This window comes from Lepidochelys kempii, chromosome 3 (genome assembly GCF_965140285.1).
Source record: "Lepidochelys kempii isolate rLepKem1 chromosome 3, rLepKem1.hap1, whole genome shotgun sequence".
NCBI classification, from domain to species: domain Eukaryota; kingdom Metazoa; phylum Chordata; order Testudines; family Cheloniidae; genus Lepidochelys; species Lepidochelys kempii.
The window spans coordinates 136271024-136298980 of record NC_136382.1 but is presented as its reverse complement, the minus strand read 5'-3'; the positions used below and the strand labels follow the sequence as shown (position 1 = coordinate 136298980).

Genomic DNA, 27957 nt, shown 5'->3' with positions numbered 1-27957 from the left:
ATATATTTAAATAAATGGTATTCTCTTATTGTTTAATAGCGCGATTAATTGCAATTTAATTTTTTTTAGTCGCTTGACAGATCTACTTTTAACTAATTAGAGTAGAAAGACAATTTCCCTGTGAGCAGGTTATTCCATAACTGCTGAGTGCAGGGTGTCTTGCTTTTTGGACTGAGCATCTGGTCCTGGATGCTGTCGGAGACAGTATACAGGTCTAGATGCACTTCATGCCTGATTCAGCATGGCATTCTATGTTTCAGGTTTTTATTTGCAACCTGTGTTGCAAGAATAGCATGTATGGACCTCGTGCTATGAAATTTCTGATTGTGTTTGCTTTTTTCCTTAGGTTTCATATCCATCTTTACAACGAGGACAGTTTGGTTGGTTGTGTCTTGCCGTACCATGAGACTAAATTGTTTGTGAGAGTTATTCAGCTGTTAAAAATTGGAGACCCAACTCATAAATGGAATTGGTTGCATCCAATTAAGGTAAAATAGCTAAAAGATACAGTTCAGAGGATGTATGAGAAATAGAACTTAGTAAGGTCCTGGTCCTGATATTGTATCTATTATCATGCACCTCCTCCCCCCAATCCCCTGTTTGCAGCTCCATGGATGTGGGTCGTGGCTACAAGATTCTGTTGCAGCATTGGGACTACAACGTCCACATGTTGTTCCTGATCTCTCTCTTTAAAGGAGAATTCATTACAGCCCTGGTTTTGGCAAAGGAAAAAAAAATCTGCTTTTTATTATGCAGTATGTTTGCAGTCAACTTGGAAACATATAAAATTATATGTACAACTAATTGATATAAAATTAAGGGGATGAAATGAAGTCCAGTGAGAGGAAACCATTACTTGTTTCAGTTTAAATCAGGATATCTGTGATCATTTAATATGGTTTGGAGAGATGAATGAAGTTTGTGTGTGTGTTTGATTTCACTTTAGCATATTCTAATTTTATTTATATTTTTTAAATCCTTTTTCTTTTCTTTTTGTCTTGGACAGAAACCAGGAGTCCCCCTTGCTAGGGGTGCTTTGATTACACACTGCTACAAAGACCTGGGTTTCATGGATTTCATTTGCAGTCTGGTGACAAAATCTGTAAAGGTTGGTAAATTGTTCTAGTTCTGCTTTCTGTCTGTGTGTCTCTTCCCCCTCCCCCCTTATGTATTTGCATCATGGTGTGCTATTTTGGCACATTCTGAATTGTGTAGCACTAAACGTACTCAATACACAGAAGCGTCTGAAAATCTTTTTTCTTTGCGCCCACTCTGATTTACAGAGATGTTAGAACCTAATAGAAATTAGTGTAATATTGTCATTGGGAACAGTATTGAAAATTCTATGGATCAGACCATTGGTCTTTCTGCTCTGATGTGTTGCTTCTGGTGGTGGCCAATATCTGAGGCAAAATTGGAAAAATCCCGAGTGGGAGAGACAAAATGTGCAGTTGGCTAACTTCAGCACTGTATATACAGTGAGAGGTGAAGGGGAGAGGGCACTTTAGCTGGAGGAGGCTGGGGCAAAGGAGATTTGTTTCTTGGTTAATGCAGGAAATTGACTGGCCCAGAGTGACTCCAGAAGATTTTTACTGTAATCCTTATGGAGAAAATTGAGATGCTTTAAGTTTATTTAAAAAAAAAAAAAGAAAAAAAGCCACCTGATTCCTGTCACGCTGTTTGAAAATAATTTTTGCGCTTGGGCACCTCTTCGTAGTTGTCATGGCTATTTTAAGTTTGTGCTTTGAAATGTTAACAATAGTTTTAAATTGTGGATGTTAGACCCATTGATCTCAAGGTGGTAGAAAGAATCATAGTTTTAAATCACTGGCCCAAAAAAACCCAAAAACCTTGTAGTAATAAAATCTTAGAAGAAAGACAGATGTAGCAGTTACATTTTCTTAAAATTTTGGAATATGCCAAGATAAGCAAAATGCAAATACAGTGGATTACGCTTATTAGCAACTTCTCAGTTCCTGACAAAGAGTTGCTGTTATTTCGAAGTTGCCAATAAACGACAAAGTAGGTTTACCGGGCTGCAGCCAGGAAAGGAAGCTCTGGGGCTTGCCGAGCATCAGCCGTAGGCATGTTTGCAGAGTTGCAGCTAGGAATGGCACATCCTAGTGCTTCGTTCCCTGGCTGCAGCCCCTCAAACCTGCCTGCAGTCAGGGCCTTTCTTTCAAAAGAGTTCAGTCAGTGGCATGCCATTGCCAGTATCCAAATCTCATTAACAATAAAGTCAATGGGCCAGGATTGGTTCCTGGTGAAATGTTGCTGTTAATCAGAAGTTGTTAATATCAGAAGTGCTATTAAGCAGAATCCTGTAGTAACAGGAACTCTTAACATGAGACCTTAAATACTTTAATTATGTTTTTGATCATCATCCTAATGCCTAAGTAACTATTTCCCCTTCATTCTAGATCTTTTCTGTACATGATGGCAGCGTCTCTCAGTTGAGGGTCCTGTTTACTTTTTACGCCTCCACCATTGTGTCTGCTCTTGGTGCTGTAGAGAAAATAACAGACACTATAGTCTCCAAACTGCTCCCTTACGTGCAAAAGGTACCCAGTATTTCATTCTCTTGCATGATACAGTGTGGCTTATTTTGCCAGCTAGAATCCTGTAATTAGCTTCCTAAAGGGATTTTCTCCCTGGAATAAATTAGAAAAGAGACGAGGTAAACAAAACATAGCTCACTTTTCTGTGTTCCTGTGGCTGCTTCTGCTAACTATGAAAGATGTACAATACCTGTTTACCTCACAATCCTGCATGATGGAGTAAACCTTGACCAGTTCAGGATTGCTATTGTTGGACTGTATAAGGAGCTGTGTCCGCCTGGCTTTGATCTGATATGCTTCTCGTAATACGGCACCTCAAGGCTGAGGGAGTCTGGATAACCATAGCTAAAGCCCTCCCAACTTCGTTGGCCGTGAAAAACGTGTCATGGACTGTGAAATCTGGTCTTTTGTATACTTTAGTGTACAGATTTCATGGGGTAGATCAGCCTTTCTCATTCTGGGGGTCCTGACCCAAAAGAGAGAGAGATGTGGGGAGGGAGGGGGAGGTTGCAAATTTATTGTAGGGGGAGTGTGGTATTGCCACCCTTACTTCTGTGCTGCGTTCAGAGTTGGCAGTGGCAGGAGAGCAGTGGCAGCTGGCCAGGCGCCCAGCTCTGAAGGGAGCACCCTGCCAGCAGCAGCGGAGAAGTTAGGGGGCAATACCATACCTCTCCACCCTCACTTCTGCACTGCTGCCTTCTGAGCTGGGTGGCTGGAGAGTGGTGGCTGCTGACTGTGGGTCCAGCTCTGAAGGCAGTAGCGGAGAAGTAAGGGTGGCAATACCATAACATACCATCCTTCTGCGCTGCTGCTGGCGGTGGCTCTGTTTACCCGCTTTGCTACAGTGTTAATGAGCATATGTCTTTTTTTCTCTGTCTAGATTTGAAGTTTAATTAGCTCACTAAAGCTTTAACATGATGAAAAGGGGATAATGCAATTGCATTAGTGTTGGCCAAAGAGTATCCTGTACCATTATTTAGACAGACTTTTTTTAAACTTAAACTTGGCAGAAATGCACTTTGAATTCTTTCTCTCTTGGTAGGGTTTGAAATCCTCTCTAGTGGATTACAGAGCTGCAACCTACATGATCATCTGCCAGTTGGCAATGAAAGTGACAATGGAGACCTCCTTGGTGCAGTCCTTGACATTACAGATCAGCAAGAATTTGACCAAAACACCTTCTCTAGCCAGAGAAGGATTGGCCTGCCTGCTCGTTCTTCTTCAGAACCAAAAGGGAGAGGGTCTTGGGAAAAAGTAAGTATACATGAGTTGACAGATTCCCTCTTAATAGTTGAGTCCTAAATATCATTAGTTTCCATCTTTAAAAGGATTCTGTCATTACCATAGGGTGGTCACAGCACTATAGTTAAGGCTGAGACTACCATACTGTTTGACAGTCAATATTTCAAAGTGCTCTAAAATCCACCTGCGTAATCAAGATTGTTTTGAAGATTTCTGTGTCTCGTCAGGGGTAGAGTTAGTGGTACAAGTTTGAGGTCTTTTTGTCCAGGTGTTCCTCAGATATAGCTCCTCCCCAGAAATAAGCTGCTTGTAATATTCAGGTATCAATCGCAAAAGCATGAGGAGATTAGCTTGAAAACTGGCATGGCACAAGAGAGGCTAGGGTAGAGTCCATAGTGCACATTTGGGGTAACTTGGTCAGTGGTTTTCTGCGTTACAGCCCCACTAAAATGAGCTGCTTATAATATCAGGTTCTTATTTTTTGATGCAGAGTTAGAAAGAATTTTTCTTGACATGTATAGCATGGGCTGCTCCTTGGAACGGATATTGACCAGCACTAAGAACCAGTTCAAAAATATTTCTGAAGTTACTGCACTCTGGAAGCTTTATTGCTAATGCTTATTCATCTGTGAGAGCTATTGTTTCCTCAGAAACTCCTTAGAGAGTGAAACACAGAGTAATGTGTTCACATGGTGGCTTAGAGGAACAAGCACTTGAATGCCAGAGCCATTAGTTAGAATCCTCGTCTCTGGAGTTCTGCATTCGGAGTACGTTAGTGTGGTCAACCCACCTTTCCCTTGGTGTCCGGGGCCATTATGGTGCTCCTTTTGGAAGTGTTAGTGGTGTATGCAATTCTGAGGAATTTCAGCATCTACTTATCTGCCCAAGTCCTTCCCTGGGACGGTTTGGTGGGCAAGACTGTGTCCAGGATGTGAAGCCTGGGGTGGGGACAGAATGATACGGAGGAACTAGTTGCCACATTGCAGATGATAGCAGAGAGGCCAGAGCAAGAGTTCCAACCAGAAATGAATCAGTTCTCTGGTGGGATAGGTTTGCTGAACTCCTGCTGGGCACTGGGAACAGACATCCTTGGTGCTTGGCACAGGAACACAATGCTCATGCAGTATGGAAAGCTGGTAAGATGCTTAATCAATGTGTGGCACAGCACCCAGGCACTGAGGCGGGGGTGAGAATATCCACTCAGATGAATGGAGCACTTTGCAGTAGCTCAGAGCTATTGTTTCAGGTCTCATTCATTACCAAAAGGGTGTCGTCCTTCCATCTGACCACATCCCATTGAGATGAGTATGCCTCTGCAATCCTTCTGCTCCCTTTCCCCTTATATCAGCCCCAGAGGCCATGCAGAACAGTCTGCCACCCTGATCAAAACTTCGGTGTGCCACCCCCTCCTCATAGGCCTCGGGTGGCAGATTTGGCCTGGCTGCCCCAGGCAGCTGCCTAGTTCACATGTAACTAGAGAGGCCTCTGCCAACCCCCTTTTCCTCCCCCCTCCCCTGAAGTGGAGTAGAGATTCTGGGGCTCCCCTCCCTTTAGCTGGTAGATGTGCTCTTTGCAGCCCACAAGTTACCACCTTCCCTTCTGCCCTTGGATCACCTGTCCTAGCCCAACTGGGCACTGGAGGAGGGCGGAGCTAGTAGTTGAATGGTGGTGAGGTCTTCTAAGGAAGACCCACTCATCTCTCCCCAACACATACAAGTACCCCTCAATCTTTCCCTTTTCCCTACCACCACTACTTCAAGAAACAAGGGAAGTAGACTGCCCAAAAACAAGGCACAGTTATGGTTGATTGGCAGTACCTTGTACCTTTGCAGAATGTGAAATGCACCAATTCTTAAACCGGTGAAAACTGGGAAATGCATCCCCTGTAACCCTTTTTATTTTTTTCATTGAGGGTGAGCCACTTCACAATATGATGTGGACAGTTGAAAGTTCTATATAATAGAAGGTGATGGCTAAGCTATAACCCAGAGCAATATTCAGTCTTTCTTTTGGTGTTCTCCTTTGCAGGCCATTTCGTTACCTGTGTAACATTCCAGACCTGGTTACTATCCTGCATGGCATTTCAGCTGCATATGATGTCACTCCCCTTCTGCGTTACCTGCTGCCGCACCTGGTTTGCTCCATTATTGACTGCGCTACTGGTATATTAGCATGTGCCCAATGTTTTTTCTGGGTAAACCCTTGTAGCAACTTCGCTAGATAAATCAGTTTTAATTGTTCCTGATGATAGACTACTCCAAACTGTGAGGAACTGCTCGTGGTCTTCTTTCTATGAGGCTTGTGGAATAGCTTTGGTTTTTTTTAAATGCAACAGCAGATTAGTGATGTGCTAGGCACCTAGATATTCATTTGCAGTGCTCCGGTGAGACTAGATCTAGTGAGAGCTAGTCTAATTTTACGAAGATCCTTGTCAAGTGCTGCACATAGAACGTCGCTTGAGAGACCATATGTAACAGTTGCCACAATTTTTACTCCAGCCATATAGTGATAATACTGAGCAGCTCGTAATATTTAATCATTGAAAGATCTATAGGAAATAAATAACCTTTATGGTCCCCAGTTTACAGGTTGGGAAGGTAAGGTACAGCACATGGTTACTTGACTTGACCAAAGGCACATAGCAGGATAGTGTTACTGATGGGGTACGTTCCAGTCTCCCATTTATGTGCTTAATCCACAAGAAACTGCTGTCTCTTTTTTTTCTGTGGTTGTTGGTGTAATAAATGTAGAGAGTTTATTTTAAAACAACTGTTCATCTTGCTTTTAAAAAATGTCTAATTGTGTGTTTCTTCTTAAGAGGAGCATGAGGAATCTGAAGTGACAGATAACCAAATCTGTAAGAGACATCTAGAAGCCATACTTACAAGTGTAGCACTGGAAAAGGATTTAGATCGCCTTTTGGCCTGGTGAGCTAATTTCGATTATTTTCCACAATGTATGTTAACTTCAGCTACAATAGCACTTAATTTGTGACAACATAATTAGCATTGTGTCAGAATGTCTGTTACCTTCCCAGCTTTCATGGGTTCCTGACGCGCCCTGATCCTGCAGACATATTGGTGTTTGAACTCTGGGTGTTTGACTTCACTGGGATGACTCCTTTGAGCAGAGTTAAATACATGGATAAGTCTTTGTCGGCTTGGGGCCTTACAAAGAGAAATTTACTTCGGGGATGAAATTTAAACTCAGAAGAAAACCTGTATTTATAACATATGCTATGAATCACAAAAACTATTCTATTCGTCTCAATTAATAATGCTGACGATTAGTGTTGTCTTGTCTACATGTCTGTTTTATTTGTGTTTTTGTCACTTTAGTAAATTTCTTGAAGAGTTTATTTCCTATGGTGTGGAGAATGAATCTGATTCCACCAAAATGGCTGTGCTCAATAAACAACTTCTTCCTCTCATCAGACTTCTTGAAAGAAAGTAAGTTACTTTTTATTTCCTATGCATTTTGTGCAGTATGAAAGTATGGTAAGTCAACTGTGAATCAATATATTCTTCTGTTAGTAATTTGTGTTCATATGGCATTTACCTAGGGTACCTTTATCCTAATTGTGACTTCATACTTGTCACTTAGGTATGCTGAGTGATCTATGTAAGCATAATTTTGGTCTTTACAGTACATGTAATTAAAGCCAAATCTATCCTTGTACATTCCCCATCACCTTAATATCTGAGCACCTCAGCTGCTAGCCTCTCCCAGCACTCTTAAGTTATACTGAGCCTTTTCTGTTAATCATTTATACTAGTGGTTCTTTATATTCTTGACCAGCTTTATGAAAACACGATCAGATTAATACCCTTTGAAGAATTACTTGTAAGTGGATGAAGCTTTTTTTAAACAACTAACAAAATCATCCAAAGCACGGGACATGGTGGTGATGGGGGACTTCAGCTACCTAGATGTCTCTTGGAAAAAAAATTATTATTACCATAATAATACCTTGAGTATTGCTCATTGCATTCACTGACAGTGCTATTTTAAAGGTGAAATTAGCACTGTCAGTGAATGCAATGAGCAATACTCAAGGTATTATTATGGTGTATTTTTTATCCCAACTGCATCTAAAATGATAGTACCATAGAGTAACAATTATATTTTTTTTGCTCAAACATGAAAATTCAAGAATAGTCCAGAAGGAAGACAGGTAGTCCTTAAGAAAGGAGTATGAAATAAAAAAGTTCACCAACATGAAGATCCTGCATGTTCAGACATGTTCTGTTCATCATCTTCAACGCAGCTTCCTCCTGAGAAGGAACACTTCTCATGATGTTGTTTTATTTGGGCCACCAGGCCTTGTATTTCTGTGTTGTACTGTTTGCATTTTGCACACATGCCGGTCTTAACCACAGGTAGAGGAACTTCATTTAAAATATTCCCAAACTGGGTTTCTTTTATGGCTTGCTGCCATTATAGGTTTGCCCTTCTAGTGAGAGAATGGTACTGTAGATCTCAAATCAATGAAGGCTATACTCAGAAAAACCTCAAGACTTCGGGAATATGCTGCTCAAACAGTTTCACTTTTGTTTCTATTGCCTGTCCCTCCCTTCTCACATTTTCTCCAGACTTCTTCTCCTTGTCCAGATCTATTCCGCCCCCAACCGTCTTCTGTTCATTGAACTTTTTGAATCTCTGCACTTTCAGAGAGAAGTAAGGGTTTGACTTTGTGTACACAAGTTTGCAGAGGGACAGTAGGGTTGAGGTCTGTTGTTTCTCATTTCTAGGTATTTATTTACAAACATTTTTGCTATTAATAAAGTATGTTATCTCTGGAGACACAAATCCACAGTTTGAGAACTGCAAAACTAAGCATCTCTGGTGGTATCTTCTAGACTGAGTACTGAGTCCCATTGGGTAGATAGAAAGGTTAACCTAAATAATCTATACAGAAGCCCCTGGAACCCCATAAGATTGGGTCCCTTAATCTGTGAACTTTTGGAACTCATTTACAAAACCTTTTTAAACATTACATGAATATATTGTCTCATACTATAGAATTAGAATTTATAATCCCTATTCCATGTTGAGATACATTATAGCTCAAAGATATCTTAATTAAAACTATCTTTAGACAGGCTTTTTCTTCAAGAAGCATTTTATCCCAAAAATCCAATTTTATTTATTTATTTTTATTTTATTTTTGAAATTATTGATATCTATCCTGGAGAAGACTGAGAAGCGACATAACAGTTTTCAAGTACATAAAAGGTTGCTACAAGGAGGAGGGATAAAAATTGTTCATATCCTCTGAGGGTAGAACAAGATGCAGTTGTCTCATAAATTGCAGCAAGGGCAGTTTAGTTTGGCCATTAGGAAAAGTTTCCTAACTGTCAGGGTAGTTAAGCACTGGAGTGAAGTGCCATGGTAGTTTGTGGAATCTCCGTCATTGGAGATTTTAAAAAGCAGGTTAAGCAAACGGATGGTCTAGGTAATACTTAGTCATGCCTTGAGTGCAGGGGACTGGAATAGATGATCTCTCGAGGTCCATAGAATCAGTCCTATGATTCTGTGATTCAAACAAGTGTTCCAACATTCTGTATCCTCTGCATGTATTTCTGTTGTAATTGGTGCATAACTTCTATAGTAATTCTCTGTGCAGAACCTGTTTCTCTTGGTTGTTGGCAGATATCCTAAAGCGTTAGACTTGGTACTGGAAGAGTATCTGAAAGATGTTATAAATCAGAATGAGCAAGATCTTTTCCACCAATTTATCTCTCTCTCAGTGAGTGGCAGTAAATATCAGGTAGGTAAGGACCCAATTTCTGGACCTAAATCAACTCTGGTATGCTGCCTTGAAGCCAGTAGTATTATACTGGAATGTATCTGTCGTTTCTTGTCTCTCTCTCTCTTTTTTTTTTTTTTTCCTTGCATTGTGACTGATTTAAGTGCCATTGTGCTTGATCAAAACTGTGATAATGTCTACAATTACCAAATGTAAAGAGCAACTTGAATAAATGGCTAGTAGCTTATATTGTGCTGCTTTGGTCATGATTTTCTGCTGTGTTGTGACAAGGTCACATGTGCCCCAGTGTTACTTTGGGACATTGTCAATGTCTTGCAAGCTGGACAGAACTGTCAAAATTAGAAAAGGTGGCAGCGGAGTGATGACCATTATTCTAATCAAGGAAGGTTGTGAAGACATTTTTCATAATGTTATCGTGTTGCATTTTACTCATTTCAAAGGCTGATGATATTCAGTGACTAGAGGAATTTAGTGACTCCAAGCTTCCTAGCATGCTGTCTCCAAAGAGAAATAAAGCCTGGGCATATCACATAACAGTGCACAGCAAAATCATTTGTACTCCACACTTTTTTTGTCAAGAAAACATTAATGTGTGGTTTTTTTGTTTTTTTTTTACATTCTTTTATAGCTAAATTTCTTCATATTCAAAGCTGGCTACCTCCAAATCAAACATGCAAACTGGTAAAGATTATGGGCCATTAAAAGCCGTGTTTCAGACACTTTAGGCCAATTCAAGAAAAACATAGCTGCATAAATAGCGCAGATTCTATAAATGGGTGGCCAATTGATGAAATCATGGTATGTAAAATTAGGACACAGGACTCCGTGTTCAAGCAACTTCAGGGTTGCTGAGATAAGCTGCGGGCATCTGGTCTATTCGAGTTACCTTCTTAGCTGCCTCTATCTGGGTTCAGTCATTCAAGTTTTCTCAGAACCCTTAGATAAATGCAGTGTGGGCGCTTCCTTACCTTGGCAGAGTGAGAATTTAGGGCTTGTTCACACATGGACAACAAGGAGTCCGGTGGCACCTTAAAGACTAACAGATTTATTTGGGTGTAAGCTTTCATGGGTAAAAAAAAATCACTTCTTCGGGTGCATCTGAATCGCAATTAATCGCAAAGTTTAATTGATTAATTTTCAACATACATTGAGCAACTGTGCAATGTACATTTCAGTTTCTGGAAGACTCGGATACCTCTCTGGTGCTTAGCCTGAATCATCCACAGCCACGCGTCAGAGTCTTGGCTGTTCAGCATTTGAAGGAGATCATTGAAGCATCAAAGGTTGGTACCTCTGTCTCTCATTTAAAGAAGTTAAATGATGTCTGTTATCTTCAGAGGGTCTTTTTATAGAAACTTTAACTGAAGACAAGACAAACATCACACTAAAATGTGACAAATACATTATCCTTAATGTTGTTTTCAATCAGTTCAGTTGTTGTTTCTTTAAACTTGGATCCTGTCATCCAGAGTCTGGGTTTAATTCCAGTTTACGAAGCTGCTTGTGGTCCCACAATGGAGTCTGATACTTCTGTTTCTTTCTTCCACTGGTATTAGCAGTTAGCATCTCCCTAACTGAGGCTTTTATTCTCCTGTACTTGAGTTCATATGTCATGAAAGTTATACTGCCAAGAAGGCTTTGGAAACTAATGTTCCTTAACTGCTTTTCCCTCTTTGTTCAGGAGGGCTTTGACAAGTCCTTCATAGAAGAAGCCATTTTTGCACGACTTATGGATGACAACATGGAGGTTGTTATGACTGCTCTCAGTGCCTTGGAGGTAAGTCAATGTTTCCTGATAGGTCAAGTGAGATTTTAGCTATTTCTCTATATTCAGAAGCGGTCTGGAATTAATGCTTTATATTAATTGTGCCTTCCCTTCCACTGACCCCACTGGCATTGACGAGAATTTGTGTGTAGCTCTATCCTTTTAATAGGACCAAGAAGCAAAAAGCTAGCAGACTATTCCTTACTTTACATTTTTTTTTTTCTCTTCTTGGAGACTACTAAACCCAGGGTACTGTGTTGATCTGGTCACTAGAACATATTTTAATCCAGAGTTCTGCTCATCCTATAAACTACTCTGTCCATTTTATGCAAATAAATAAGAGGATCCTTCAGCCCCCTCCCAGAAAAGCTCTAGGTGTTAGGAAAAGACATCTGTATCAAAGTTTTTTGGTCTTGGTAGGGATAAGCATGCATGCATTCTTTTTTTTTTTTTTTAAACACAGTTGATTAGAGACATACTTACTAAAGTCCTGCCTACTATTTCTACATCAGGCAATACTGTATGTTGTGGGAGAAGAGATCATTACATAAACTATTTTTAATTATTACATCTATTAGTATTTCTGGTAGGATTTTTCCTTGTGACAGTTGTAGAGTGGTTGATTTTAAGAAATGGTATACCAATGACCACAAAGAGAGATGAACAGAACGCATGAATGATCAGAAATAAAACTTTTTGTTAGCATGTGTTGGGTTTTTTTTATTTGCATTTAACAAATACTACATAGAGGAAAAACTTACTTCATTATGAAACATTCTGGTTGTTTCAAAATCAATGCATTTTCCATCCAGCTGTGCATTCAGACCATATTCTTCATGGATCTAGTAAACCAGAGCTTGCTAGAAGTTACTTTAATTTTCTTTTTCCTTATAATAAACATACTAGCTGATCAACATAAGTTCACTTATCAGTGTTTAATTTTTCTACTTAATATGATTGGTGATGCACTTGCTATCACAGTTTCATAGATTATCTTATATCTTGTATATTGGTCATTTAATTTTTGCATCCGTTGATTTGTTTGTAGATTTACAAGGGACAGATCAGTCCAGAAATAACTGTTTCAAGTCTGTTGACTCTATTTCAAAAAGTTGATCTTTCAAAGAACGGGAAGTGGTATGTGCCTGTGTTTCTTTTGTCTTCCCCTTTCTCCCCCCCAAGCTTTTAATATTAATGGATGGAGCTTGGGTTGTGAGGTGGTTGTTGTGGGTGGTGTGTGTCATATCTTAACTTTGGATTCCTTTAGTAGTGGTAATTTTATATTGAGAGAGATTTGAAATTACTTGATATTTTTTGTGACTTTCCTTTACTCTCTGGCTTGCTATTCAAACTCTAATTTGAATCAATAGGAAATAGAAATAATTTGGAGAAATGTTATTGGTGATGTAATCAAGTGGTGCTCCTTCAGCGTTTTTTTTTTTCTTTTTTCCTGCGTTCTAGGTATAAGGTTCTTGAGGGAGCAGTAAACATTTTATTCAAAGAAGAGATTCTGAATGAGAGGGAAGAGCTATTAAATCAAATAGTAATGCAGTTGCTACCATTTATGGTAATCACTAATAATAATTCAAAATCTGCAGAATGGAAAATGGCAGTTTGTCTATCAGAATCTGGCCTCTGCTCCCTACATCCTTTGTTGAAGGGCTGGCCAGAAGGTAAGCTGTTAAAAACAATTGGTTTGAGTAAAGAAAAAGTATTGGACATTAGAACTTGATACTCATATAGGTGGTAGAGAGCTGGGCCACCACTAAGAAGTTATAACCCCTAATGTGTGTCTAAAAGCTTTGGAAAGTGGGTTATGTATTCATACATTAAACTCTTGTGATTTATTTATTCATTTATTACTCATATTTAAAGAAATACTTTGATCTGAAGTGGGATTTTTTTTCTTTTGTTTCATTTAACATCTATAATTGTAACTGATTTGAGGAGACTTTTTTTGGGATTTTGATTTGCCATGTTGAGGCCAAGTCATCTGGACTTTAATGATGCAAAATTCTAGTTGAATTCAGGTTTAAAAGGAACTTTAAACAATAGAGGAAACAGTGAAACGGGGGTGGCTGACATGTTGAGTAGTGGGATCTTTTTTATTTTTGAAAGAATAACATGTTCTTAGAATAAACTCTTCTGATGCAAACAGAGGAGTGGGATTAAGCAAGGGAGGTCAAGAGGCAATGCACATGGAAAGCTTCAATAGTTTGAGAGCTTAGTAAAGAAAAGCAAGGATGCTGGTGATAAGAAAATTAATTGCTTAAAGTGTTTAAATATTGTCAAGCTATCAGTGTTTTCACTTGTGATTCATGTATCCACCTTTTCTGTTTTATGGAAATAGCTTTTGAAAAAGTGATAAAATCCATCAAGTCTGCAGATTTGGTTGGTATGGCCAACCAGAGGATGATCCTGCTGTTTTCTGATAACATAACTTCAGGGGATCCTTCCTTAATGTTACAGATGGTATGTGCACAATTAAAATACATTCTTTTTAATGGTAATCCAAACTTCTGTATGTACTTATAGATGATCGCTATAGCAGACAGAATGAGATTCGTGGGACCGTGAAATATGCTGTTTGTTACATTTTACAGCAACTGCTGTACATTTTATCCAACTGCTGATACAATATATTTATGGCATAGTACCAAATGTAATGATCAGAATAAATTTAATGCCCATTAACTCTCTCATAAAAAGGAAAACCTTGTATACGACACACAGAATACTACATTTAGGTGCCTTATTAGTGTAACCATAGCAAAACTATTTTATGGGCATTGTTTCCCCCAAAACATTTGCCAATCAGAGAACAAATATGTAATGAGTTTGAAGGTCTCTGTCCAGTTTGGACAGACAGATGTCCATGGGCAAATGTTCACATTGCCTATTGCAATGGCATTTTCTGTATTGATTGGTACCCTTGTTGGAGGAGAGACCAGTGACTGAATTGGCCATAGAAACTGACCTCGCACCAATAGAGGTGTTAATATCAGGTCATAATTAAGGTAGTTGATAAGGAAGTGTGGGAAAGTTTAGAACTTCTGCTGCCTGTGACATTGCTGGAGCAAGGACATAAAAAGAGCATATTGTGACGTCTCTTACACTGTTGTGGCTTTTGGGGTTTGTTTGTTTGTTTTTTTTTAAATAGGTGGAAGGTCTGATACATGTAGCTGAAAATGAATCTGACAGCATGAGGCAGAAAGTAACTGCTCACGTAATCAGCTTTGTGCTTGTCCAGTGCTGCTGTAATTCACAAATGGAAGAAAGTTATTGGTCATTGGCTCTCAGAATCTTCAGTCTTCTGGAGGGAAAAATAAGACAACTCGAAGGCAGTCATTCTGCAGAGGTAAGAATTAAGTAATTTTGTAGATGATACTCCTTTTGTTGAGAGTAAGGTCTCTTTCATAAGTAGAGTAGCAAGATCAGCAACGTTGGGATGGACAGAAAATCTTGTCTCTGTTCCTTTAAAAAAAAAAATACACTTGTCAGCATTTTCTTAAGACTGGTATTAAGACTTCTAAGGGTATGTCTTCACTACCCGCTGGATTGGCGGGCTGCGATCGGTCCAGCGGGGATCGATCTATCGTGTCTAGTCTAGATGCGATAAATGGACCCCTGAGCGCTCTGCCGTCGACTCCTGTACTCCAGCGCCGCAAGAGGTGCAGGCAGAGTCGACGGGTTGTGTGGGTGTACATTCAAGTTATGTTTTCATTCTCAGATGATTCCTGCAAAATGGCCTATTGAGTCAGTGCCTGGAGGCTTGGTGTCAGTCGAGTTGTTGAATAAATACATAGAAAAGCTCAACTGTGGTCAGGCTGTTGATGTAGAAGATTCAGCCATGCTCATGCTTCTCTTGAAAAGCTTTGTTAGTGGCCTGAAGCCTCCCATATCCTTTATGAAAGGTAAGCTTCAGAACTCAAACCGCGAACCTTCACAGACCATGTGAAGTAAGGAAGAAAAAATTAGGTCCATGGGATTTTTTCCCCATTAAAAGTTGTTCTCCAAAACACAGACTTTGCTTTCTTATACTATTTTGTTACACTAAACAGATTTCTAGAAATTTCCTTTCTCTAGACTTGAAAACGGCCACATTTCTTAGATTCTTCAGCTGCAAAGTTGTTGGGGGAGTTGTTTCAGGGGTATGGCTATGCTACTGACTCGGGATTGGGTTGCAAAGCTATAAAATCGCAGGATAGATGATTGGGCTTTCAGCTGGAGCCCAGGCTTTGAGACCCTGCAAAGGGGGAAGCTCTGGGAGCCCGGGCTCCAGCCTAAGCCCAAACGTTAACACTGCAATTTTACTGCCCCGAAAGCCTGAGTCAGCTGACCTGGGCTGGTCATGGCCATGCCTTACGTCCTTTTTCACAGGGTGGACATACCCTGAAGGTACTTTATACAACTAATAATGGGGTTTTTGTTTTTCTCCGCCCTGCTCATGGCCATAGATGAAATCTGGTGGAATCCTGAAAGTTTGAATGAAAAGAGCAGAGAGTATTTACACCTGTTGTTGGGGCTGTTTGACGTCATTGTCAGTGGAGCCAGTGAGGGAGCTGATGCTCTTCAGTTCAGAGCACTGCTGAGTCTTTTGTTCAAGGTATTTTTGTGTGTGTTTTTTTGTTCTTAGTGAATATTCTGAATTATTTCTTCATTAACTTGTTTTGAATCGCTACATAAAATTTAAAGAAAGCTGAGAACAATTCCAAGGGATCCTGCTTAAATATTTATTTGCTTCATGGTAACATCTGAGTGAGAATGGAAGACTGTTTAAGCACTAAGCAATGTATTTCTGTAAAAGGTTTGGTTGTGGGTTGCCTGAAGTCCATTACGATTTCTAAATATAATCTAAGACTAAATACTGTATAGTGCAATTCAGGTATTTTAACATAGCTTTTTGTGCACTAGTCTTCATTGATATACAGCAGAAAGCATTTAATAAACATCCTATAATGGTTTAAAATTTGGTCTCAAGGTCTTTTTACAGAAGATTTCATTATATGGACAGTTTTTATAGCGATTATGATTGCCTGAATGGAGAAATGTTTAACACTGCAAGGCAGATCTGCTTCAAATAGAGAAAAGTAGTTGTGCTTAACTATGTCCAGTTGTATATCTTGATAACATAACCCATGAAATCTAGTTAGCTGTTTGGTTTACCATATAACATGGTAAGAATGCATGTAGTATGTTCGGGGGGGAAAATGACCTGGGGGCCTGGCTGCAGGGTATGAGTGGGGTGCCAGAGCTTGGCTGCAGGGAGCCAATCTCCTGGGCCAGGCAGCCCCTATCCCTCCCTGGCTGCAGAGTGTCCTGTGAGCCAGCAGGTGCCAGGCCCAGCCAGGGTGTGCTCAGTGGCCAGTCTGCATGGAATGAGAAGGAGCCAAGGACGTTATAGACAGGACTGGGTGGAACTAGGTATGGGCCCACCCAAACAGTGGAGCCCCCCATAAGGAGCAGGAGCCAGGCACAGGTAGTGGAGAGGTGGGGATCGGACAGGCTTTGTGCGGGGTCACTGCCTGATCCCCTGTCCTCCCCCATTTCCTCACTGCCCCTATTGTCCGCCCAGCTCCCCCTCTCCTCCCTACCAGGGCTTCCCCCTGCCCAGCTCTCCTTTTCCACTGGGACTCAGATTTCCCAGGGCCACCTACCTCCACATACATCTTTTGTAGTGACCTCTGCTACTTAGCGCATAACCTAGTCTCCCTCCTTAGAAGAATTCTGGTTGCGCCCCTGAGGATGGTGCCAAATTGTCTTTCAGTACTTTACTCTCAAAAAAGCTGTTTGAGGTAGGGGCTGTGTTTGTACACCACTTAGCGCAGTGGGGCCTCAAACCAAATTGGGGCCTTGGGCACCACAATACTCATATTTAATAATAATTATAAGTTAGAACAGATCATTAGATGACAACCACAAATCAAACTGAAAAGATAAGGTTCCAGTTTGTATTAAAAGTACAAGAGCTTCAGAAATCCTTGTGTCAAATAACATTGATTTCAATAGTCTCTGAAAGAAAAAGTTAAAAAAAAAAAAAAAAAAGACTTCAGTTGAAGTAAAATTATAGAAAGCTCTCAGGATGGCATAAAGAATGCTGCATGCAGCAAGGGGTTAACAGCTGCCCAAAAAAGGACAGAGTCCTCAAACAAGAAATAAAAATTCTTAATGTTAGCTTTATATTATGCTCAACACTTTTAGTCTCAATCTAAATGAAATGGGTGTTTCTGTAAATACCTTTTCAAGCTATAATAGAAAACATAAGAGAGAAAGTACTTTGCATAAAAGAATGTAAAGGTACACAGGACAAAGAGGTAACAAATAAATATATTTAACTTTTTATTTTAAAGGTACATTTAGAAGATTCAGAGGATCTGTTCAAATTCCTTTCAGTTTTATGGACCTATAACTATAACCTCTCAAATCAGCTAAACTACACAGTGAATGCGATGCTACAGACTCGAGCTTTGTATATAGGGTGTGCAATGCTTACATCACAGGCTGCCCAAAAGAAAAAACAGCTGGTATCAGCCTCTTCCCCAGGTACAGGGAAACCATATACTTCTGTCTTGCTAAGGCTTAGTCACATGTTAATAAAAAGTGATATCTGTGCTCTAGAAAAAGTGTTAAACATTCATTTTCTTGTCATGTTGTTTCTGTCTGCATTATGAGTGCTACATTTCTTGTTGAAACCATACATTTGAATTTCCTAATGTTTTTGTCTTTGACAAATCAAAACTATAACAGAGCTGTAGTGTTGTTTTCATATGTAATACTTGTGCATGCAATTGTCAAATCACCACCTGCTTTTGAAATTTGTGTCTGAGAAATCACATCATGTTTTTATGTAGAGCGTAACACAAATTTTAAACAAGAAAAGGATGCTACATAGGCTTTAGTAGTAAAACTTAAGTCCTTCATTTTTAAACAATAATATAAGCATCTTGGTGATGAAATTTATGGCCAGATTTCCACATGGCTCATATTAAAAATAGTTACTGTATATCCCTCAAGATTTTTAAGGAAAAGAGCAGACCCTTTAAATATAAAGGAATCTGTTGGTATTGCTGTAGATAATAATGTAAGAATTCTAACTGCTCAGTTTTAACAAATTTTTTCCATTTTCATTTTTAGTGGTAATATCTCTGCTGATTAACTTGGGGAGTCCCGTGAGTGAAGTGCGAAGGGCTGCTCTTAATTGTCTTCGTTCCCTGACTGGAATAAAGGAGTCTCCATTTCATCCCATTCTTCATAATCTGGTACAAAAAGCGGAGGAGATCTTAACTGATCCCCTTTATGTGACTCAGGTAAGATTTTTGTTGAAGTGCATGTGAATGAAATAAATTTTCAGGGACCTACTTGGAATTCCATCTTCTCTATTGGCTAGTAGAGATCATGTTACAGACAAGATGCTTGTCTATTCTCTCCCACCCCTATTTGGTTTAGGAGACCACTCATTCTGCTTTCTTGAGTGTGAAGGGAAGAGCCATTATTGGCATTGAGAAAGTGGAAAGTCTGGTTTTGGGGAAGGAACTATCAAAATATTTGCCAGGAAAACCAGAATGCAAAAGAAATTGCAGTGGAGCTCACTTAAATACTTGAGGACTGAATAAATATGTTTAAACCACTGTTCATATAGTGAAAAATTAAATGCGACTTGAAAATCAGCATGTGTGTCTATAACAAAATTATATAATTTGCAGATAATTTGTATTTCAAAACATACTGACTTTTAAGATTGATTTTTTTTTTAAGAGATCCTCTGTTGAATAAATAGCCACATTTTCTTGGACAATAATTACTAATAAAACTAGATGTGGAAGGCAGGGCGGCAAGGCTGTTGGTGAGAAAGCTAGCATTTATTGAAAAATTTGGTGGTTCTCACCCTGTGTCATTTTTCCCCTGGAATCCAAGGCAATTTCTGCTGGGCCATTGGGGTGGAAAAAGAGGCCACAAGCCACCAACCCTCTTCTCCAAAAGTTGCGCTTGCTTGGAGGAAAAAGGCCCAGGAACTTGTCTGTTTTCCCCTAGAGAAAGCTTGTAAAGGGAAGAGTAGACATTTGAAGCCTCTTCCCACAGTTAGCCCCCTGGATGAGAAGGATTGCAGAGAAAGGCAATCCCAACAATTTTAAAACACACACTGAGTTCACATTATTCTTTCAAGCAGTGAATGGGCTGTTTTGCTAATGTCCTGTGAACCAGCCAGATTTTGTATAGAGCAATAGATTCATAAAAGCTTGTATCTGTACAGTACACATTATTTGAACGTGGAGTGTTCATACATCTGTCATGTAAGAGAGTTTGATTTTTCTCTTTCAGTCAGAAATAAACTTAAGAAGGACTTAAAAATGAATAATATATTAAATTTACTCACATCTGCCTCACATTGCATTCACTTTAAAATGTTTCAGCTTTCTGGGGCCCTTAACTTCTGTTGGAAGGACTTGTTTTTCACTTTTTTTTTTTTTTTTTTTATCAACTAGAGTTTGGGAAGCTTGTTTGAGGAACTGCAGACAGAAAGTAAACAGAAATCTCAGCAGAAGAAGCTGTTAGAAGCTTTGGAACACATACTTGATTGTGTACAAGACCCTGGTTGTCCATCATATGTTGCAAGAAGCTTGATGAAGATTCTTCAGCAGGTCAATGGTGAGGTGCGTGTGGGCTTTCTGGTTTTAAATTTATTTTATGGATAGGATGTAAGATTTGTTGGGCTTTTTGTTTAAATGATGGAAGTATCTTGAAATGTAGAACTCAAAAGATGCAGCTTTATTTAGCAACGGTAACTTTGAGTAACTGCTGACTTTATGTTCTAGTATTTTTGGCAGACATTTGGATGATACTTTAAGATGGTATGCAAATGTGACACATCTGCAAAATATAACTCAAAGATTATCACAAACATTTCCATGCTCCGGCATGCACTTTTTCTATTGTAGGACCACTGCACCAGAGTCCTTAGGCAAATTTAAAGTCCTCCTGGCTCTGGAACAAGGTCTCAAGAACATTTTTCTAGAAAGATTTCACTGAGAACTGCAGTAACAAATGCTCTGTGCATGTTCAGTATTTTAAAATTAAATTTATTTTGTGTCTATTTAACTCCCTTTTAAGCAGTGAATTTGGAATTCCTTGCTTTGTACTGCTTCCGAATGCATTAGTTCACTGCATTAAAACAAGGGATGGTGATAGATGTCCGTGTGAGTTTTAATACATTATAACAGGCTATCCTATTTAAAAGGATTGTGAATGGCATACTGGATGATTGCCATTGTTGCCAGAAACTTAGGGTTTGTAGGAGCTGTAGTAATCATAAATATTCTGAAAAACCGAGCATAGATTTTATGCAGTGGTGTTGTATCCATGTCACTCCCAGAGTATTAGAGAGACAGGGTGGGTGAGCTAAATCTTTTACTTTGAGTATACGCAGAGCTCTTCAGGTCTGGAAGAAGAAGAGCTCTGTGTAAGCTCAGAAACTTCTCTCTTTCACCAACAGAAGTTGGACCAATAAAAGATATTACCTCACCCACCTTGTCTCTTTTTAATATCCTTGGATCAACACAGCTACAACAACACTGTATAAATCCAGTCTTTCTGTTTAGTCCAAGATTTTTAACGTCTAGCATAACTAATTCATAACTTTGCTAGACACTAAAAATCATGGACTGAATAGAGATACTGGATATATGGCTTATCACAGCAATCTATAACCCTCTTAACAGCCCCGTCCCCCAGCTGTCTTTACCACCCTTCCTTCTCTTCCTCCCCCGTTACTGGAGGGGTATTAATGGGCAAAGTCCCCTGCAATGCCACGTTCACATTGGAAGGCGCATCCTAGAGGTAAGGACATGCCCTGACATGTAAGTATAATAAAAAGTAACACACAGTGTGATGTCAGTGATTGATATTGCACTAAAAATGAAACTGCTCTTCTGAAAGTTTGTTAAAGCAACAGGTGATTTAAAAAAACACCCTCTTACAAATGTTCTTCACTTGTAGATGATACTGTCTCACCTGTTGCCTGCAGTAGATAGATTACTGGAGAAAGTGCTAAAGGAACCCGAGACAGTGTTGAAAGATGAAGTTGTTCTTCTGTATCTCATCCTTGGGAAATACAGTGAACATTCAGCTGCCCTCTTATGTAAGGATCAGCAGAGTCTGGATTTGTTCATCAGAAGTCTGCACATTGCAAAGGAGCTTTACAAAGGAATTCCAACTTTCCAGATCACGGCACTTGGGCAGGTAGGTATTTCTGAACAAATTTTTTCATTTTTTTTTTTTTTTTTTTTTTAAATTCAAATAGCAGATGTGAGTGTTGATGAGTGAATTTAAACAGACTCTTTCAAAGTTAGAAGGCCCTAAATTCTGAATGAAACTATTTTACGTACCAGCTTCCCAGATCCAGGTAGCTCTTTTGAAGTGTTTTCAAAACAGATACCTCAAAGCTCTTTGTCTTTAAAATGTTGAAAGGTAAAAGTGTTTTTTCCCTTTTATTTTTTTGTTTTGAATAAGATAAGTATCCAGGGTTGCTTGTGGCGGCGGCTGCTGCTGCTCCATTTTCTTTACTTTTCACCAGCTACTGCAGGAGCTTTACCTCAAATTTTTGTTTTTCAAGAGACAAAAAGAAAAGATATAATGTCAAGTAGTAGTAATAAGATAAGTAAGAAATAACTTTGCTTGGAATAGAAATCAACTGTTTGTTTCAAATATTGTATTACAGTCACAAAAGTGGGACAATGTGTACATAAATGTGACTGGCGTGTCTGTGTGTGTATATGTAAATCATTATATATACAGATATAAAAATAATTATATTTTCCCACGTTTCACATTTTGCCATTAAAAAGTATATCTGTTTTTGGCTTCGTATATATATATATTTTTTTAACCTTGCAGATCACTAAACCATTCTTTGCTGCAGTGCCAGATGGGAAGGTGCAACAGAAGCTACTGAGAGTTCTGTTTGATTTATTGTTAAATTGCAAAAACCCACTTTGTGCCCAGGCAATTAGCAGTGTTTTTAAAGGGGTAAGTTGCAGACTGTTGGGACTTGGGAATCTAGTCAGAATTGTTAAGATATTTGAGGTTAAATTGCAATCAATAATTATATTTATTGCTTATGAAATTCTTAACATGATAGTCATCAGAAGCCATACAAACCACATTAAAATATAATTTAATATGCATTAAAGATGCATTAAAATAGTATTCCTAAAAGGTAAGTATCACATCTGTATGAATTCATTATGTTGTAATAATGAACTTCAGAGGAAGGAGGAACAGTCCACTCTGCTTCATTTTTATTTTCTGTATGAAAAAGTAATTTGTCTAGAATCAAAAAGTGTTACTCCAAATATATTGAGAGTAACTGTTGCTTTAATAGTAATTTGTTTGTTTAATACATAGATGAAAACTCTTCTTGCATTCTGATTGACATAAGAAATGCAGTTAGGACAGGCTTTCATAGCTATTATGATGACCAAGGCCAGATAAATACTTGGGTGGGTGGATAGATGTTTGTTGCTCATATGTACTTAATTTATTTTATTTTTTGCTCTAGATTTCAGTTGATGCTGAGCAGATTAGTGTAGAGCTAGAACCTCCTGAGAAAGCCAAAGCTCTGGCTACCGTTCAGCAAACTAGGAGACAGAAAATACAGCAGCAGAGGTAATGGGCATAGAGATGTTGAAGCTACAGCGTTTGTCTGTATACATTTAGAAAACACCACTTGTTGAGAGAATGTCGTAAAATATATAGAAGGCATAGGAACTTCTCTGACTACATCGGTAAAGAAGAAAAAAATCCCAAGGACTTCAGAGTTTAAAGCCTCCCCATATTATTTAAAACAGCTGATAGAGTGCTTGATACAGAAGACCGCTATCCCTACCCAACAACCTTAAAATCATATATTGAACTTGCTGTGCACTGTCAGGCCTGAGCTTATTTTTGTGTGTCTTTACTATTAACATATATGTAAAGAAAATGCATGGGTGAGTTTTTAATGGATATTGACAAAATCTTGCCATTCAACTAAAAAGCAATTATTTTTATTTTATTTTATTTTTAGTAAAAGCTTCAGTCATATTATTTTTATAACCTCACTAAGTAAATTCTGGAGAGAGAACCTTCATTCAGTTAGTCAGTCCTTCTCTTTCTATCTCTTCCTCTGTATGCAACCACTTCATCCACTTGATTTACAGAGGGTCTTGCTCATTAAATTACTTCTTAGATTGTGTTTGTCAGAGGACAACTTATAGAAATGTATGCTGGAAGGGACCTCAAGAAGTCAGTTCCAGCCTCCTGTGCTGTGGCATGACCACGTAAACCTAGACCATCAATGACCAGTGTTTGTCTAAAGTGGTGTTAAAAACCTCCAATGACGGGGATTCTACAACCTCCCTTAAAAACCTATTCCAGAGCTTAATTACCCTTATAGTTGGAATGTTTTTCCTAATAGCTAACTTAAATCTCCCTTACTGCAGATTGTCCATTACTACATGTCCTGCCTTAAGTGTACATGGAGAACAGTTGATCACTATCCTCTTTATAACAGCCCTTAACATGTTTGAAGACTGTTATCGAGCCCCCCCTCAGTCTTTTAATAATTTGTTCTAGTATCTTTCCAGGTATCTAAGTTGGGCCGACAGGTCTATAATTCCGCTGGGTCCTCTTTGTTCCCCTTTTTAAAGATAGGTACTGTGTTTGCATCTCTCCAGTCTTCTGGGACCTCATCTGTCCCCCAAGATTTTTTAAAGATAATAGTTCTGAAATTGCGTCATGTAGTTCCTAAAGTACCCTGGGATGAATTTCATCTGGCCCTGTCAAATTGAATACATCTAATTTATCTAAATATTCTTTCCCTATTTTGGCTTATGTTCCTTCCCCCTTGTTAATATTAATTGTGTTGAGTATCTGGTTACCCTTAAACTTTAGTGAAGACTGAAGGAAAATAGGCACTGAACACCTCAGCTTTCTTGATGTCAGCTGTTATTAGCTCTCCTTCCCTTCCAAGTAGAAGACCTACACTTTTCTTCATTTCTCTCTTATTTGTAATGTTTTAAAGATCCTCTTATTGCCTTCGATGTCCTTTGCTAGGTGTAACTCTCACTTTGCACCTTAACCTTTCTGATTTTGTACCTACTTGCTTGTTCTATTCTTTGTCCTCTTCCTTTCCATTTTTGTCCATGTTTCCACTTTTTTGTAGGATTCCTCTTTGATTTTCAGGTCATTAAAGAATGGTTGATAGAGACATATTGGCCTCTTACTATTCTTCCTATCCTTTCTTCGCATTGGGTAGTTGGCAGTTGTTGTCTTTAATATTGTCTCCTTGAGGAAGCTGCCAGCTCTCCTGAACTCTTAGATTTTCCCTTAGATTTCCTTTTCCCTTAGATTTTCTTCCCAAGGGACCTTATCTGCCAGTTCTGAATTTGTTTAAGTCTTCTGTTTTGAAGTCCCTTGTCTTTTTATTTTATTGCTCTCTCTCCTTTCTTTCCTTGGAATCATGAAATCATGGGATTTCATGAAGACTTTCTCCCGAATTGGCTGCCATCTTCAGATTTGCTACCAGTTCTTCTCTGTTCATCAGAAGCAAGTCTATGGTTACTGCTTCCACTTTCTGGAACAAAAAGTTGTCCCCAGTACATTCCAAGAACTTAATTAGAAATTTTGTGTTTTGCCATATTACTTTTCCAAGAAATGTCTGAGTAAAGTGCCCCATTATTACCAGATCTTCTGTTTTGGACACTCTAGAAGTGACTCATCCCCACCTTCTCCAGATTTGTGGTCTATAGTAGACCCCTACCATGGTGTCACTCCTATTTTTTTAACCTCTTTTATCTTTACCCAGAGACTTTCAACTGGTCTGCATCCCACCTCCTTCTGGACCTTAGAACAATTGTATATATTCTTGATGTATTATGCAATACCTCCCTTTTTACCCTGCCTGTCCTTCCTGAACAGGCTACACCTCTCTGTACCAATATTCCAGTCATGAGACTTATCCCAATGTTAAGTTAATGATGCCAATTAAGTTATAGTTTAGCTTGTGCACAAATGTTTCCAGTTCTTCCTGTTTGTTCCCCATACTCTTTGCATTTGTGAATAGACATCTAAAATGTTGAGCAGATTCTCCCACTGATTTTCCTCTTGTCGCTTCTATGACCCTGCTGTAATTGTCCATGTCCTTCCCCAGCTCTCAAATATCTAATCCTCTGCTGAAGTTACCTTCTTATATCTCATCTGTGGGCTTTTGTCACCTACCCCCTTTGAACCTGTTCTAAAGCCTTCCTTACTAGTTGGAGTCAGTGCATGAAGATGCCGTGCCCCTTCTTGGTCAGGTGGACCAAGTTCAGTCAGTGCCTAGCCACCCAGAAGTTAAAATGAGACTATTGTCCATTAGCTGGATGCCCAGCGGGTCAGCATTGAGACAACTGACTAATAACAGAAAAATAATTTCAGTTGCAGGAACCCATCTTGGAATATAGAGTTGTGTTTTGGGGGTGTGTCTGTGTAGTAGGCATGCTGTAATTTTACTTTTTTTCTTTTTTTACAATTGGGTCTGTTTTTTCTTTTGATAAATCCTGAGGTTCTATTTTTGTTTGAAAGGCCATGCAAAACCTTTGCAATCTCTACCCAAGTGGTGGTGGTTTCTTTTCTAACAGTGAGCTGTGCTCAGTTCATTTTCTTTGAATGAATATATCTTAATTTTCTTGAGTTGTAATCTTTTTAGAAAACCCCAAGTTCTGGAATCAGTACCGGAAATCAGCAGTGTGAACTGGCAGAGAGTTACACTCATTCTGGAATTACTGCAGCACAAGAAGAAGATCAAGCGTCCTCAGGTGCTAGTACCTGTACTTTTTAATCTGCTGGCCAGGTAATGACACTTAATTAAAAATTAGTAAGAAACATCAGTCATTACCTGTTCTCTCCTCACTAATAGGGGATGTAAAACATTAGAGTGTGGGCTAATACCTAAACATTGTGGCAGCAACGTATCAGTGCACCCTTTGTTTTAACTCCTTTAGTCAGGAGAGCAGGACACAGGGCTGCTGTCATTATTGTATACTGTACTGTGGGTCTTTGAGAGTGGTACAACACACACAGCTTGTCAGACATGTGCTTTATTTCTGTATTAAGGGGGTTGGGAGTGCTACGGTTTCCCTAAACCCCGATTTTCTGAATGGTCATGCAGATCTCCACTGGTGGTTGTGGTGGCAGACTGACCTTGTGGTTCCTAATTCAGGGCTGCTGAAGGATGATTTACAGAAAGTAGTAATATTGCCCTTTTTAAAGCAGCCTAATGAAATTATAGCTATTCCTCTCTTGCCCCATTTCCGGATGTTTACTGGTTTTTACATATACCTCTCCCAAAGAAGTACTCAAAGCCAGATGTTACTCAAACATCTTGGCAGGTAGAGCCTTGCTGAATTGCCTGTCTGCCTTCCTGTCTTGGGACCTAATCTGTAAAAATTAAATCCCTAAATTTCCCTTTATTTTGTAACTTAAATTTTTAACAGATTTGGTGATTAGTTTTCAAACCTTCAAATTTACCTTTTACAGTCAAGGGAAGATGGATATTTCAAAGGAAAGTGGGTGATTCAGTGAGCTTTTCCTTTCAGTGACATTAAGTGTTCAAATGACATTTCAGTGCACAGTGATTATTTTCTGAGGGGCCTGTAATGAAGAAAAAGTACAAATTGTTCGTAGTTTGAAACTTCTGGCAGCTTTTGTAAAAAGAACACTGAGATAAAATAGGAAATTTCTCCACATACTGTGTAAGATTAGTGATGTTTTTATGGAAGTCTCTTTGTTTGAATATTATCTCTGGTTTGAATTTTTAAGATGTGACTAGTCCACTAGTTTATCTGAAATTTATTTTTCATCCTTCCACTTCCTACCCCTGACTACCTCCTGAATCATTTAGATGCCTGGAAACTTCAACAACAGAACAGGAAAATATGGAATATACAAAGCAGCTAATCCTAAGCTGTTTGCTAAACATCTGTCAGAAACTGTCCCCAGGTGGCAGCAGGATCCAGTCAGGTAAAAATTACAGCTTCCAGTTCGGAGCAGGAAAACTTTCCCTAGCTTTTGTACATTAGCTGCCTTTTAGGATTGCAATAATATGTCTGTTTTTAAGACTAGTGATCTTTTTTTAAAAAACAGTACTAAGCAAGATATTTTTCCCCCCTCTGCAGATATCCTTGATAAAGAGAAATTTAATGTGGAGCTGGTAGTTCAGTGTGTCAGGGTATCAGAAATGCCTCAGACACATCACCACGCGCTGCTACTGCTTGGTACTGCTGCTGGCATGTTCCCTGTAAGTTGTGTGTGAGGTTTATTAACAACTCTTCTCTTTTTTGTCTCTGGTTTTAAGAGAGGGGAAGATAGAAAGCTAAGATAGAGGGGAAGATGTAGAGGACTTCAGGAGAGAAAACTACTGAAAGAAACGGGACAAAATTAGATGTCCCTTACGTTCTTTTGAAGAGATTCCCACTCCCATTTATTTATTTAAAAACAGAAAGATACTTTGCCATGGAGTTGTTAATCACTAATTATCAAGGGTCTTATTATCCCTCCCACAGAAAAACCCTTGGGGAATGGAGAACTTATTACAAAAGGGCAATATG

At 39.0% G+C, this 27957-nt stretch overlaps 1 protein-coding gene across 4 annotated transcripts in view; it reads left to right on the top strand.

Moving 5' to 3' along the window:
* Nucleotides 1-27957, top strand: part of HEATR1 (HEAT repeat containing 1) — a 54420-nt gene that overhangs the window by 6071 nt on the left and 20392 nt on the right. For all 4 annotated transcript variants that reach the window (XM_073338175.2, XM_073338178.1, XM_073338176.1 and 1 more), the window contains 25 exons: nucleotides 347-488; nucleotides 1007-1108; nucleotides 2421-2561; nucleotides 3601-3812; nucleotides 5829-5962; nucleotides 6619-6727; nucleotides 7139-7249; nucleotides 9453-9570; nucleotides 10746-10853; nucleotides 11252-11347; nucleotides 12384-12472; nucleotides 12797-13008; nucleotides 13686-13807; nucleotides 14496-14693; nucleotides 15066-15249; nucleotides 15793-15941; nucleotides 17686-17878; nucleotides 18470-18642; nucleotides 19819-19986; nucleotides 21329-21571; nucleotides 22226-22357; nucleotides 22890-22996; nucleotides 26058-26201; nucleotides 27252-27370; nucleotides 27526-27647. In XM_073338175.2, coding sequence (XP_073194276.1) covers nucleotides 347-488; nucleotides 1007-1108; nucleotides 2421-2561; nucleotides 3601-3812; nucleotides 5829-5962; nucleotides 6619-6727; nucleotides 7139-7249; nucleotides 9453-9570; nucleotides 10746-10853; nucleotides 11252-11347; nucleotides 12384-12472; nucleotides 12797-13008; nucleotides 13686-13807; nucleotides 14496-14693; nucleotides 15066-15249; nucleotides 15793-15941; nucleotides 17686-17878; nucleotides 18470-18642; nucleotides 19819-19986; nucleotides 21329-21571; nucleotides 22226-22357; nucleotides 22890-22996; nucleotides 26058-26201; nucleotides 27252-27370; nucleotides 27526-27647 — 3628 coding nt within the window. The remainder of the gene's footprint in view (nucleotides 1-346; nucleotides 489-1006; nucleotides 1109-2420; nucleotides 2562-3600; nucleotides 3813-5828; nucleotides 5963-6618; nucleotides 6728-7138; nucleotides 7250-9452; nucleotides 9571-10745; nucleotides 10854-11251; nucleotides 11348-12383; nucleotides 12473-12796; nucleotides 13009-13685; nucleotides 13808-14495; nucleotides 14694-15065; nucleotides 15250-15792; nucleotides 15942-17685; nucleotides 17879-18469; nucleotides 18643-19818; nucleotides 19987-21328; nucleotides 21572-22225; nucleotides 22358-22889; nucleotides 22997-26057; nucleotides 26202-27251; nucleotides 27371-27525; nucleotides 27648-27957) is intronic.